Here is a 16,107-nt window from a genome sequence, read left to right on the forward strand (position 1 = left end):
GTCTGGATGAGGGACCTTCATTTCTGTACTCTTTAATTATTTATGCTATTTATCTCTATTCTTAATACTTTTTGCCTATTATTCTCTTTCATTATATTCTAGCGCCTCAATATTTTATGATACATTACAGCCACAAGGAAAACTGCTTGGAAAATAAAGAGTTAAAATTTCATAAGCCATTTATTATATATGCATAAGGAATTTAAATTGTATTCATATATGACATTAATATACAAATATTCATAGAATTATAAACTATATGCAGCTTAAGAAATGATCACAGTAAATTGTCTTTAAGACAAGACAAAACAATTCATAAATAAATACTAAATAAACAATATGCATCTATCATAATGATATATAACAAAAAAGAATTGATTTCTATTAAGAGAAAATTTGTATAAACACTAACAATTTCTGCATATGATGCTACATACATTTAATAAGATGTAAAAATAAATGTTATTACCTGCAAGACCAGATAAGGGATTTGTGGGAAACATATGTTGATTATATAGGGAATCACTCTAGCCAGCCCCCTCTTAGGCAGTCAGTGGGCCCCTTCTTATGAAAATTTCTGGATCCACCTCTGACCTTTATTTACTTAAAGCTTCTACTATGGACAAATTTTCAGATTGGTTTTTGATGTCATGAATCTTAACATAAAGCATGTTCTGTCTGAATAGAATATGCCATTTTCCTATACTGACTTTTGACTCCGGAATTTATATTTTTTTAGATAGTTTACCTTCTCTGTGGTAGGACATCTTGGAACTCGGTCAAGTATATTCAATATTTTAATCGGTACAATTTTGGGGGAAAGTTAACTGTTTAATGCATTCTATACATGACTTAATCATTGGAAAACAGTAAACTTGCTACCAATGCAAAAAGTATTGTAAATTAACTGAATTTAAGAATTGATCTGACATTATAATTCTTTCTTGAGAAATAGCAATAATAAATGTATAAAAATGTATACAATATTTTTGGAATAAACAGTTTTCAACATCACAAAAAAAGAAAAATATTATTAACTTACACCGTATGACATGTTTTGATGTGTATAAATGTAATAAAATACATAAAAATGTGCACAAATTATTACAGCCTGACAGAAACAACTATACAGCTATATCACACTTTTGAAGTATCAATTGATAAGTTACTTTCTTTGTTTTCACTATTTTAACATTAATATATTAATGATATTCAACATAAAAAAACAGCAAAAGAAAGTTTAAATTTTATCATTAAAGGGGCAACAACTCCAGTATATAGTGTATTGTTAGTTTGTCATACAGCCAAGACTCTATGGGCTTAATGAAGATTGCTCTCCTCTAGGGCCTAAGGTTCAGGGTTCTATTTTGGTTCAAACCAAAGACTTAAACATTGGTATTTGCTGTTATTTGGCTTATTAGCACCCATCATCATAAGAAGTAATAAAACAAAGACTGTTATGCTCAGAAACAGAATAATACAGGATTGCATGCCTTCAGCCATGATAACCCTGTTGGTTGGTCAGTAAAAACAAATACACATAGTAGATGCCCTGAGTTTGAATCTCTGTAAGTTTCATTTTAATGGTTCAAATGGTTTTGGATGACAAGGTTTTAAACACAAACAATTATAACAACAACAGCATTTGTCAAACTATGGTAATATTCATAGCTCACCTGATCTATAGGTCATAAAAACAAGAGTTGCAAACATTTTTACATAAAATTTAGTGACAAATCACATTCTTACATTATATGCAGATGTAATGAACATTCTTTAGAAATATAAAAATTACTAAAATTTTGTTCTTGAATATCCAGTTTCTTCTAACAAATACACATAAAAGATACCCTAAGGGTGAGTTTGATTCAAGTGGTTTTGTATGACAAGATTTTGAACATAAAAAATGATAACAACAATAGCTAATGTGAGTGATGATAAACTCAAGCCATATGAACACAAAATGAAAACATTCTTACCCGAAAAATTCAATAACAATTCACATTCTAACATTAGATGCTGATGCAATGGAAGAGGTAAACAAATCAATAATGTCTTGTTCTTCTATTGTCACTTCACAATAAATAATTCACACAATTGCAAGATTATATGCACATATTTGTACAGCTTGTTATACAAATATCTAAAAGTTGTCGCCATTTTAATATTTCTATATTTCTCTATGATGTCACTTCTGACTTTTATTAGTGTGTTGGTATTTTCTCATTCTGGATTTGGTAATAACAGGCCTGAAATGATAATATGGAAATTAATTGCTTTAAACATGTTAGTTATAATGACTTGTACTGTATGTTAAGAAGATAGTGAAAAGTATCATCTTCAGTTGGATAATTTCCCAATCGATAAAATGGCTGTTGAACAATTGTCAATTACATTTAAGTTAAATATCATCTGTGCTGCATTGTTGGTTTTCATAATTATTTCGCTAAAGAACCTTATTGATATTTGGAAATCTCCACTGCAAGATCAGAAAATCTGTGCCTCTTGAAATTATTGATTGACGTCATACAGCTATAATTTTTCCATTGTGGATTAAGATATTTTCAGCCATGACGCCAAAGTTTTATGGGAACCTTTGTGATGTCCAGAAATGGCAGACAAATAGTGAAAAGCTTTATTGATATATATGTGATATGTAAAACATAGAGAGCAAGCAACTTCAGTTTGCATAGTCAAAAGTCATTATGGATTTCACTATATATAAGATTTATTTCATCGGTTGGCTTAAAAAATTATAAAACATCAAGTTTTTTTTAAGCAATTTTACAAAATCACGATGGAAAATAAATAGCTTAAAAACCAATCTACAGCTAAAAAAAATGGCAGGTCCCACTTACATAAAGAGTTGTGAACATTATTCCCAGTTCTCCGTTCTCTAAATATCGTTCCATCAAATCATCAGTGAAATGTACTTCAGCTCCAAGATGCCTGATTTTAGACCTCACAACCACATACTGGAAGATCGGGAAAAGTTCATCCATACACCATATATGTTCTTCTCCTAATGTTGTCTGAACAGTCTGCAAAATATAAAATGGAATTACAACTCAATTAAATTATGGATCCTGTGTCCAAATTCTGCTTACAAGAATCTGAAAAAAAAACCATTCTATTTCTGCTCTGGGGACTTTTACATCTGACAATGAAATTTTTTATCTGCCTACATCATGAGTACATGTTTTTGAAGGTATGTATCTTGATATTTTAACCCAAGGATCCTTAAAAATCTACAAGATAGAAAGTAGAATTGAGCATTGTCAGATCCTTGTAACCATAGCCTGGCAAAAGGAATTGTGTTTCATCTTAAGATTGAAATCTATTTAATTTTCCAAATACTATTTTATCAGATTTATAGTTTAAATTAATGCCTTTCAACTTTGTACTTGACCTTGCTCTTTCTATGTGCCAGTGATGAGTCTTACATTCACGAATCACTCTTTGGTCTGCTTATTCATAAGCCTTGTATCCCCAATAAGCTTCTTTCATATAACATGTATAAACAATGTCAATAATCAACAATAATAATTTCTTTTCATCAAATACATCTTTACTGCAAAATACTAATATTTGCTGATTTGAAAAGGTCAGTCAGCAGTATACCAACATAAAAATAATGATTGTAAATTCATATGTGTTTGTATTGTTTTAATTCTTTTCATAGCAAGCTTAAGGGGACTGATTTTGCAAAAATAAAAATTCTCATTTTTTAAAATTTGTCCTAGCATTTTTTGTAATCACCATTTCCATGGCAATAATTAATCTGGCATAATAGTTCATGGTTAATCAACAACAATAATTAATCATGCAATATATTTGAATTTACTAAAAAAACATACCTCTGTTATTTCTGTAAAAGAATCTCTTATAACTTGTAACTTTTCTTTTGGACTAAAGGCAGTACTGAAATATAAGATGGTTAAAATATTTAAAATTCCTGGATCTACTGATTTAACTCTATCTAATTCTTAGATACTTTTTACTTGCCATTTTGTTGTCTTTATTTAATTATTTTGTGTTTTATCTCTGTTCTTAATTGTTCTTAATTCAATTATGACATAAAATCTTGAACTATAACAGGAAACTTGGTCACATTATTTTCCATTGAAATTTCCATTGTTAACAAATAGACAGGAATCTGGAAGGGGTTTCTTAATTTTTGTATTTTTTATATATTTTTTTTGTCTCTTTTTCTGTTATTTTGACCACCATTCTCTCTTCTGTCAACCCCACTTATCACCGTCATAAATCAGAGATACTAACCTGATCTGTTGAAGTCTTTCTATAGCAATAACATAACAATGGTCCCTTATGTTGGACAAGGATGAACTTCTCTTGCTGAAAAAACTTTCATCTAACAACCAAAACTTTCTGGAAGAAATAATATAAATTTTTTTAAAGGAAGGTAGGTTTTTATATAATTACAATTTAACATTAATATAACTGACACATAAAACTCTATTTAAAGCTTAGACGATGTGAGTGCACAAGAATAATACTTTTCTATTTACAACCAAACTTGCAACAATTCATTTTGTCATACAATGAGACAATATGTTTTTTTTTTTTACAATTTTCAAACCTGAACAGTTAATTTGAACATCAGAAACAGTCCCCTTCCCCCAAATTAAACAACTAAAAAAAAAACCAACAAAAATTGGATTTAAAAAAACATGTTCTGCTCCTAGATTAATATCATATATTGATTTCATAAAGAAAATCTCCCTAAATATACTTTTAATTAGAAACTTTCCAATTTTCACAGTTCTTTACTTTTACTTCATGGCCTGCAGGTCAATTATGTTACCTTTTTAATTTATAAAAATAGATTGAGTTTTATTTTTTCAATAGCAACTTTTATTTACACTTACTGATCAACTCCAAGATAAGCCATCAGTGCCACGTCTCCTTGTTTATTTAATTTCTGTACTCTTTCCCAATATTTCTCATCCATTTTGTCATTGTGTAGGGCATAAAGGTCAAACAAAGGGGGATAAATCTTTGGCAGTAAAATAGGATGTAATAACCCTCCTGCAGACACAACCTGTCTGTGAAATAAAAGATCAAAAGGTCATATAAGTGCAATAAAGGTCAAACAAATGGGGATAAATCTTTGGCAGTAAAATAGGATGTAATAACCCTCCTGCAGACACAACCTGTCTGTAAAATAAAAGATCAAAAGGTCATATAAGTGCAATAAAGGTCAAACAAATGGGGATAAATCTTTGGCAGTAAAATAGGATGTAATAACCCTCCTGCAGACACAACCTGTCTGTAAAATAAAAGATCAAAAGGTCATATAAGTGCAATAAAGGTCAAACAAATGGGGATAAATCTTTGGCAGTAAAATAGGATGTAATAACCCTCCTGCAGACACAACCTGTCTGTAAAATAAAAGATCAAAAGGTCATATAAGTGCAATAAAGGTCAAACAAATGGGGATAAATCTTTGGCAGTAAAATAGGATGTAATAACCCTCCTGCAGACACAACCTGTCTGTAAAATAAAAGATCAAAAGGTCATATAAGTGCAATAAAGGTCAAACAAAGGGGGATAAATCTTTGGCAGTAAAATAGGATGTAATAACCCTCCTGCAGACACAACCTGTCTGTAAAATAAAAGGTCAAAAGGTCATATAAGTGCAATAAATTAAAATTAAAATCAAAAGGTCATTTGAGACCAATTATTACAACAATTACCAGTTATGATATGACATTGTGATCATAAAACCAAAAAAAGTTTCAACTTTAAGCAATGAAAACACCTACAAAATAAATTCATAAAAAAATCAAATCAGTTTGATGACTACAAAATGTCTTTAAAAATGTCAAACAGGCAATAATAGTAAACAGGTTTGGAACTATGTAACATAAAAAAACATATTTTAACCAATCACGATTTTATCAATTTGACGCTAATGGTAGCCGAAAATGCCCTTTTTATGACTGACGGTAAAGGGCATTACTACCCTAATAGTAAACGGGGTCCGCTCGACATGTCGGACGGTTCGATAGTCCGACGGTTCAATAGTCCGACGGTTCGATAATCCGACAGTTCGATAGTCCGACGGTTCTATAGTCCGACGGTTCGATAGTCCGACATATCACACCGGATATGATTTAAATAGGTTACACTACAGACTACTTACACGAAAAGAAAAAGAAAATGGCGAAATCTAGAAGCACGGATGATGAGACTGAAAGAGGAATATAATAATGGAACGAGAAATTTAGACCAATACTGGAACGCAGTGTGCTATGGAGTGGTTCAGTTTTGACACGTTGTTGTATTTTCTTTAAACATTGTGTAATTTTAAAAGTGAACTTTTTGATAAAACTATTTAGTTATGAAAACTACTGAATTTTTGCTGACAATTTGTGATATTTTTCAAAGATACTAGTAAATAATTCCAAATTTGATTATAGTGTTTTGCATGAAAATATTTGATTAATGAAATGCATCACCAACAAATGCAAAAAAAAGCACAAACGGATTAGTAACACATTCTTCTTCTAATGCAAATACTAGAACTAAATGCCGTTACCCCTCCCCCCCCCCAAAAAAAAAATTAATTAAATAAATGCAAAGAACAAAAGAAATGTTTGCGATAACGCTATACCACTTACACCAAGAAACGGACTCATGGTACTGTATGTTTTTATTGTGTAATTTTTATCAAATTATTTGATATAATTATAATTGTTAAATGTTTATTTGGCCTATATCAATTTGATGATTTTTGGTCGTTTTTAACTGATTTTTGGTCGTTTTCAACTGATTTTTATCGTGCTGTATACCACCACTGTCTAAGGGAATCTTGGATCCAGAAAAATGTTTAACCCGGCTGTGGTTTTTGTTTGTTGCTGTATATTCACGCTTGTTTTTCTTTTATTGGTTTTCTCATCTGAATTGTTTTATACTGGTCATACTGGTAATTTAGGGGCCCTTTATGAAGCCCCCAATTGCTTTATAGTGTTATCCAATTCTCCAATTTGAAGATCATACAGTAACCTAGCTATAATTGCTTACTTTAACGACATGTGGTCTTGGATGGAGAGTTGTGTCGTTGGCAATTACAAACACATTGTCTTATTTTAATATGAAGCGTAAACCTTGATAATTAGTAAGCAATATTAATGAATAACAACTGAGTAAGTAAGGAATCACAAGAATATACAAAGAAATTATTTTTTAGTCCGACAAAACGTGTAATTTAACTTGGGTGTCGTATCATACAGGTACAACTGGATCGAATATTGCATACGCACCCATATCATGTTTGCAGTAATAAATCACTTGGAGAGATGTCTTGAGCATCTAAGAAAAAACAATCATAAAAATGAAATAGCAATTCATAAAAGAGAGGCGAAGGATACCAGAGGGACATTCAAACTAATAAGTCAAAAATAAACTGACAACGCCATGGCTACAAAAAAAACCCAGACAAATAGACAAACAATAGTACATAAAGCACAACATAGAATACTGAAAACTGAAGACTTGAGAAACACGAACGCCGCCAAAAACCGGAGTGATCCTATGTGCTCCGGAAGGGTAAGCACCTGCATATACATCAATCAACTTTAACCAAATAGAATGATCATAAACAATACGTCTCGCACAGGTTTATACTGAAACATTTATAGCTAAGCTAAATTTGGATGGTACTAATAATATTGATAAATATACAATGAATTTCCCTCAAATGTAGGAGCTTTTATAAGCTCCCGCAGGAAGCTATTTTGGTAGAATTGTCGATTTGTGCCATTGTGCTTATAGTAAGATGATTTCTTCAAATAGGAGTAGAAATCTAACTTCCGGTTTGTGTTAAAACACAGAAGGCTTAATATAAGTTTGTTCGTTCGACCTAAGGTCCGTCTTCTCGTCACTGGATCCGTTCACAGCTGTCTTATCGGAATTTTTTTTTTAACAATCAAAAGTCTCGTGGTTCAGAATGGGGCCCGTTCAGAATTGATAGTAAAAAAGATCCGATTAAAAACGTCAAATGAAGACGATATATACCTACGAAGGTTTATTTAATAGGACTAGAGGATTCGGAACGTCGAACATACCTATAGCTTTAAATGTTTTTGAAATATAAAATGTACCCTGTGTTTAATAAGCATCTTTCTTTATTTAACGCTTCAACTAATTCGCGAATGTGGTGTAATTAAGCGACTTTCTCTTCCAAAACAAGTCGATCTTTATTGTATACGGTCTTTCTTAGGGGCTAAGAAGTCCATATCGGGATACACCAACGACCTGAAAGTGGACATGAAATGACCTGGGCCCGTATATGTGTCGATATATTAAAACTAAAATAACTTTTTAATTCTTCAATGGATTTCCTAAATTTTTAAGTTTAATGAAGGGACCATTTTCAGGTCTGTAGTGTAACCTATTTATATCATATCCGGTGTGATATGTCGGACTATCGAACCGTCGGACTATAGAACCGTCGGACTATCGAACCGTCAGACCATCGAGCTGTCAGACCATCGAACCGTCGGATCATTAGGCTGTCGGACTATCACTACGGCCCCATAGTAAACAGGTTTGGAACTATGTCACATAAATTAAACTCATTAATTTTAAATATGAGTTTATGACAGCTATAATCAAGATAACTAACTTTTCACTTTTTGTAGACTGAAGAGCAATAACTCCGTCTGTCTCGTCATCACTGTCAATATCAACATATTTTTCTGATCTGATTTGTAGAGGGCCTCCATTCTGAGGTAAATCTGGGAATAATATTCTGAAAAGAAACGAAAGAATAATCAAGAAAAAGAAATTAAATCATACAAATACCAATTATGATGCCTTTTTTAAGGGTATTTTATAATCTTAAGAGTGAAAGGGGTCTAAATTAAAATCTATTATTATTCTTAATAACTTTTCAAAAGGTAGTTTAAATCATGACCTTCTCAAATATATAATGAAAAGCATGGGTCCCCATGCTTTTTTTCACACTACAGGTTTGTGAATCTTGACTTTTAAGTCTTTTATAGTATTTTTTGCCTTGCCCTGGCCATGGTAGTATGGGTGTGTAAACATACCTTACAGTGAGGTAAATTCTCTTTACATAAGAATTGACTTCTGCTACAGCATGATTGAGAAGTCGTGGATGTGCTCCGACACCAACATAAGCTGCCCTAAAGACATCTACAAGTCCATCCATCAGCTTACCAAGAGGGTGAAATGAAATCTCAAATGCCTAGAAATAAATAAAAGTATCATCAGACCATTTCGAAGTTTACAGCAGGGAAACAGTTTTCAGGTAGACACACAATCAAATGTTCAACAAATGATACATTTTGTCTTATGTTGTAATCAGACATTGACAAAATAATAAAATCAAATAGCCACAAAAATGTATTACGTTTTCTGATAAAAGGCCTTGAAAAAAATAAATAGGACCATTTGTTCACCATATAAACAAAGCATATGAAAGATGTTTGATAATAATAACTTAATAGTGCTTGTCTGATCTGAGTTTGTGCATAACATGGGCCAGATTTTTACCTTGTGATATACCAAGGTACAATTTCTTACCCTGTCCAAATATCTCTTGATATCATTATAATATTCTGTGGTCAACATCCCTTTATCATGTGGTGGAATCTTTTCTATTTCTTCCACAAATGATCCCTGGAATTTTTTCCATTTACTGGACAAATTTCTAAAATAAAGATGATCAGTTGATTGATATGAAAATTTTACACAACGATTAAAAATTGGTAAAAAAGTATACGTATATATGGAAACATTTCAAAGTGATTCTTAAAAGAGGGGCGTAAAGGGAGGGTATCTGCACAGAAGAACGTGAAAAAAAATTTCTATTTCACGATGAGCGAATAATTAAAAATCTCTTGCACGTTGATCTTTTTAACGATTTTAAGTAACACAGTGAATAATGAACCTTTTTTACAACTGCACGTGAAATCAAAGTGATGGATATCACTCATGGAAAGATTAGAACAGTAGTTTGAATTATTTCATATTAAGGTATGGTGGGGAAAAATGAACATTCATAAAGCATTATTGCATTTACAGCAAGTCTTTAGAAGGAAACTTGCTTTTCTAGTATGAGGATAAAATGAGCTCAAATTAAATAAAATGGATCTCTAAATTTGCACCATTTCATTTAAACTGCAGTTTATATCTAATCGAAATTATGTTGCCAGTTCTGAACATGTTTCAAGAAAACAATAAAATGCAAAAATTCTTCTAGCAAATGCTACAAACTATCCTTGTAAGACATAAATTTAGACCAACAGCTAAAAGCTTAAAAGTGCCGACAAAAATAATCTAAAAATGTTGTTTAAGGGCATTTTGTAAGTTGAAACAGAGGTTATATGGTATTGAAGATTAAAAGTTTTAGAGTGCCTTTTGATCAAATTTTATAGTATTTTTCAACACAGGGCATTTTCAATTTTATTTTTCAACGTAAACCAATTAAAAAACTTATTTTATTGAAATGTGTATTCTTTCTTGATTGCAAAAATATATATTTACTTCTAATAATAATTCAAATGACTAAAATAGACATAATGATTGATGGGAAATAAACTAATAAACAATGGTTTGTTATAATTCAAAGTTTTAAATTTTTAAACTGTTTCAAGCAAATTCCTGATAAAAAAAGTGCACTAATCTAAATTGTTAATTATTTACAGATAATTATTGGAAATTTATCAAGTAAATTATAGGCCATACTTGAATACCTTTTATATATTCATATGTATATTCATATTTCATTTTTTTTAAGATCTTGTTAATCCATTAATCATTTATCTTTCAGATATAATTTACAGAATCACTTTATGTAATGTAGATCAAAAGTAATTGGCAATAAATAAATCTATCATCCTTATAAATATCAAACATCTAATATACACATTTGTGTATTTAATTATGAGGTCAAATACTTGTGTATTAAGAATTAGATGCATATAGGAGTGGTCTGTATAATTATGTAAGACTGAGGTTGATAGGTAATGTGGTCAATTTGGTTAGCAGTTTAGGAGGCGGGGCATTGTAATTAAAGGTCTACCTTGTCTCTGATTGTTTAGTGATAATGACAGTTGTCAATCATACTAGTTGAGTCAATACCCACTTACCTAATCAAAATGTTTTTAAAAAAGCCTGTACATCAACACACCTTAATGACATACATTCTTGAATTAACTGCTCCAATAATATATCAAATTTTTTTCAGTTTATATTTGTATTATGTGCACATACATGAGAACCATAGGGAACTATATTTTAGTGTGAATACATTTAGTAACAGTAGCTAACCTGTCCTGTTGTTAGGGAGGGTGGTGCCTAAGTAAAGATTTAGAACAAGTTCTAATCTTTCCAATAAACAAGTTCTAATCTTTCCAATAAAAATGGCAAAACATGTTGCACGAAAATACTCTTTAAAGTGAAATGTGGTCATTCATACCTGTCAACCTGTGATGATGAAAATGCAGGTCATGACCTGCATTGAAGAATCAAATCTCAGGTCATAACGCGTACAAACTTTTTCGAGCAGAATTTCAGTATTAATGGTACATTTTCATAAAATGTAAATCAAAGATACCAAAACATCAATGCATGTTCACTTGGTTAAGTCATTTTAAATTCTATTTATTATAATTTTTTTGCACTTTTAAAGATTTTTTTATAATTTTAAACACAGTCTTATGTTGTTTGCTTTTTGAGATTATAAAACACTACATTTTATCATTCAAATGTAATGTTAATAGGTTTGACACTATAGGCTGTGTAATCTTTAAACATTCTATTTGGTATGGAAATTAGACTATGATAAAATATAGTAATACAGTTAAAGGCAGTATAAATGTAAAATATAATTTTCAACTATTTTTTAAAAATTGTATAAAGGTATAAAAATAATGATAAGTTATTTTTCAATATGTATTTTAATTTTATATTTTAATTCTTGAATCTTTTTCATCCATAAAACGTAAATATAAGGAATAATTTTGAATGGTGACATATAAGGGGAAGTAAATCTTGGTTAAAATATTTTTGTAAACCAGTCCAGTGCAATTTATTTACGACCTAAAGCTAAGGTAATTGGTGTTAATTAACAGTGTGTTTGACACCAAAGCTGTCAAGTGAAGCCATGCACTTAATGGGGTACTTAATTTGACAGTTCACATAGCTAGATGAATTTTCTGTTCATGGAAGAATTACGAATTTGCCGGTATTTCAATTGAATATTACTTATGAAATCAATCTCAAGGCTAAGAAATACGGGTGAAATCGGGTCATTTTCGGAATTCCCGGGTTATTTCAATGACCCGGCGGGTAATCCGGGTGATCCCTCAGAATTGTGAAAATCTCGGGTCACACCCGCAGAATACGGGTCAGTTGACAGCTATGGTCATTTATAAAAGCACTGAAGGTCCTTTCAAAATAATGTATTTGTTCCCTGTGTGCATTTAGCAGGTGCTTGCATAATGCAGAAATACTATATAAGGACACATATTTGTAGGATTAAACAGTGGTTGGCACTGGTTGCATGACTGTATATGTTTTATAAAATTAGTCTTTTGTTCATCACATATGTCCTATTATTCAGATAGGTTTGGTTGTATTTGAGAGTTTTTCATTTAAGCAGTTTAAAAATGTTCATTTGAATAGTATACAATTTGTCCAAAACTGTGAAACAATTAATCTTTGTACCAAGACTAGTATTAGCTCCAATTACACTACATTTTTGTACAGACTAAAATCTGCTTTATAGGTCAAGTCAATATTTTTAAAATACAATTGCATTTTCTACTAATTATTAAAAGTTTTATTCTCCTTATGTACTAGTGTCTCACATTCTTATATCTATGTTAAGTGAACACTGTTATCAGTGTCAAAACTGCAATTTAGCATACAATTTTAATGTTTCTCATCATAATAAACATAAGTACTTATTTTCAAGTTGATATGACGGCAGCTTCATGACAAAAGAGCTAAACCCAAAACGTCAGCCTTCTTTTAAAGGAGGGTCATACAAATCTTGTTTAAAACCTAATACGGCATACCTTGTCTTCATCTCATGTAAAACTTGTCGACCTTTCGACACCATCACAGCAACCCCTTCCCATGCTTTGTTAGTGTTTGCCTTAGCTTGACCTTTGACCCCTAACACTGTGCGGCATTGCACGAACATTCCTTCCCATTTTTTGTCAGCTGGAACTGACATCTTTCCATAATGACTGAAATAGATGCAAAATTCATATACAGTTGAGAGTTTTACTTAAACAATTAATTTTCAAAATTTTCTAAAGAAGTTATGTTGAAAACTAGGCTTGTACATGTAATTTTTGTAAAAATCATTTTCAAAGGTGTCCAAAAATTCAGATTTTACAAGCTTCAATAATTTTCAGACATCTGTTTTTTTTACAGCTAATTTCCTAATGTTTGACAAGTAAAACTTTGGAAGGCTTTGTTATTAACATTGACATCTTCAAACAATATATAAAGGAATAATTAAACCTGTATATATTATATTTTATCTAATTGGACTTTATACCAATTACAATTATACAATATACCAACAAAGCAAGCACACTAACCAAAGTCTTGCTCCACATGCAGTAGGGAATTAGCAATAACCAATGAACCATAAAGACTTAGCCTCTTAAAACACTAAATGGCTTTCTGTTGTCCATTTCATATCAATACTTCTGGGTTAAAGATTGGTCTTTTATGGCTATCAAAATACTAGTTTCTTTGAAAATCTTGAGGTTGACAGATATAAATAGATTTATAACATTTGTGGAAGTGACTGATACAAAAATCATCTTACAAATCATAATCGAAGAAATGAACAATGTACTGTGAATTCAGAAATTATTGCGAGGTTTATATTATTGTGAAACATGTGACAGAGTTGTAAACACAATATGAAATATTTAATATGAATTGAACAAGATTTTTCTCAAAATCATAAAAAAAATAAATTGCATTTAAGTCTAAATTGACAATATCGCAGTAATAAATGCACGCAATAATTTCTGAATTTACAGTATTATAGCTTGAAGGTAATTTAAACTTTAGTGGAAGTTGTTTCATGTCAATCCTACCACATCTCCTTTATTTTCCTTAATATTAATTCAGTGTAGTTTGATCTCTCACAAATTCTGCATTCAAGTCTATGAGAAATTGTTCAAAACCCAAATAACTTTCTCTTGAACAAAAAATAATCTACATTAATATCACATTTTAAGAGACAATGATCCCAGCTAAGATTATTTACCTTGATGGAATTTGTACTTTTAATTTTGCTTTTTTTGTCTCCTGTTGTCCATCTGACTTTTTAAACATGCCATTTATTTTTAATCCTTCATTCCAAGAGCCAGAGAAAATCCCTTCTATTGAATCTCCTGTCGGCATGATCAGTTTACCCTTAAATATAATAATGATTTTTTAAAAACTTCATCTCAAATATAAATTTTGGAAAACTATTCAAAAAATTCTATCATTAAGCGAAAAGAGGGATAGAAATATTATTGTATCTGTCAATTTTTAATTATAAAGCAAATTATCTATTTGAAATTTCTTGTTTGAATTTGAAAAAAACCAAATCACATTCAAATTTTTCTCTAATTCAATCAGAACAAGATATAATAACTTTAAAAAAAAAATCTCCACTAAAACCACAAGGTCAGTTGAATAAAAGTTAGTCAGAATTATCCGTAGGTTATCTATTTTGAAACTTGTCTTTATAAAATATGGCTACCATGGCAATTTTTTTCAACAGTTAAAAAAATATAATTTTTGGAGTTATCTACCTTTCCCTGGAGCTGTGTTATACCATAGAATTCTCCTTCATAACAACTATTGTCGTAGGTTAACATCAATCCAAAACCCTATAACACAGAATTTTTTTTTATCAAAATTATGCTGTGTTTGTGAGTGAATTTGTAAAGTTTTCATATCAATAAACTAAAGTATTGTAATTAAGATTGACATCTAGATATCAATAATAAGTTGGGCTTCAGCTTGTTTAAGTTTTCGAAGTTTTTTAAAAAGCATAATGATTGAGCAAACATTTAAACAAACAAAGCAACCAAGACAAACAAATTGTTAAACTACATGCATTAGGAATATTACTCTAAAATGTTTCAAATTCATGTTTGTTTAATCTTGTCAATAACTACAAACAATGTATACCAACCAGATATTTTTTCAAAACATATATGTCTTTCTATGTTGTGATGTTACACTAATGTTTCCTGTAAGGGTGAAGGTAGGTACCTATTAGAATGTTTAAATCTGCTGCATTTGTTTGCATCTGTTCTAAGTAAGGAACCTGATGTTTAGTAGTTGTTGTTTGTTGATTTGGTTAATATGTTTTTCTGGTTTCTTGTTTTTATATAGGACTGTTGATTTTTTTCAGTTTGAATGGTTTTACACTAGTTGATTTTAGGGCCCTTGAGTGTTTGCTGTTCTGTGTGAGCCAAGGCTCTGTGTTGAAGACCGTGCTTTGACCTATAATGGTTTTACTTTAACAAATTGTGTCCTGGATGGAGAGTTGTCTCCTTGGCACTCATACCACATCTTCTTTTTTCTATAAAGAATCTTTGTATGCCTAACATACCTACCATGAGACTGTCCCTGTCAAAATTCCCTTCAAAATACATTCCATCCAAAGTAACTACAATACTTTTACCATGCTTCTTATCTTCATTCCACATGCCCATATATTTTTCTCCTGTATGTATAAAATCATTTGCATAATTGAAAAAAACATTTGGGGAGACTATAAACACTGGTAAAACTATATTCTGTAGTTGTTGTTTATTTGTGATGTTCATAAGTGTTTCTTGTGTTTTATAGATATGTTTGACACATGCGCATACACTTACTATTCATATTCTTGTTATTTTCATTGTTATCCTAATAAATATACACATTTTAGTAGCTTAAATAAACTTATCAAACAATATATATTTACCCTGCGAGTAGTTTTTAAACTTAATAAATATGAAAATGTAACTTGCACACTCCTTGGGGAACAGCCAATAATTTTAAGGTATTTTCAGACACTTCTACCTATAAAAATACTGTTTT

General features: G+C 30.7%; 1 protein-coding gene across 4 annotated transcripts in view; it reads right to left on the reverse strand.

The window, feature by feature from the left end:
- Window positions 1-16,107, reverse strand: part of LOC134693921 (alsin-like) — a 64,655-nt gene continuing 48,548 nt past the window's right edge. For 2 of the 4 annotated variants that reach the window (XM_063554858.1, XM_063554859.1), the window contains 12 exons: window positions 15,639-15,748; window positions 14,826-14,903; window positions 14,291-14,439; window positions 13,074-13,247; window positions 9,574-9,700; window positions 9,078-9,235; window positions 8,651-8,776; window positions 4,890-5,066; window positions 4,282-4,389; window positions 3,858-3,921; window positions 2,859-3,041; window positions 1-2,249 (listed from right to left, as the gene is read on the reverse strand). In XM_063554858.1, the coding sequence (XP_063410928.1) occupies window positions 2,205-2,249; window positions 2,859-3,041; window positions 3,858-3,921; window positions 4,282-4,389; window positions 4,890-5,066; window positions 8,651-8,776; window positions 9,078-9,235; window positions 9,574-9,700; window positions 13,074-13,247; window positions 14,291-14,439; window positions 14,826-14,903; window positions 15,639-15,748 (1,499 nt within the window). In that variant the 3' untranslated portion in view covers window positions 1-2,204. Of the gene's footprint in view, window positions 2,250-2,858; window positions 3,042-3,857; window positions 3,922-4,281; window positions 4,390-4,889; window positions 5,067-5,467; window positions 5,627-8,650; window positions 8,777-9,077; window positions 9,236-9,573; window positions 9,701-13,073; window positions 13,248-14,290; window positions 14,440-14,825; window positions 14,904-15,638; window positions 15,749-16,107 lie in introns of those variants that run through there. The other 2 variants (XM_063554860.1, XM_063554861.1) reach the window with 2 other exon arrangements.

Source organism: Mytilus trossulus, chromosome 13 (genome assembly GCF_036588685.1).
Source record: "Mytilus trossulus isolate FHL-02 chromosome 13, PNRI_Mtr1.1.1.hap1, whole genome shotgun sequence".
Taxonomy (NCBI): domain Eukaryota; kingdom Metazoa; phylum Mollusca; class Bivalvia; order Mytilida; family Mytilidae; genus Mytilus; species Mytilus trossulus.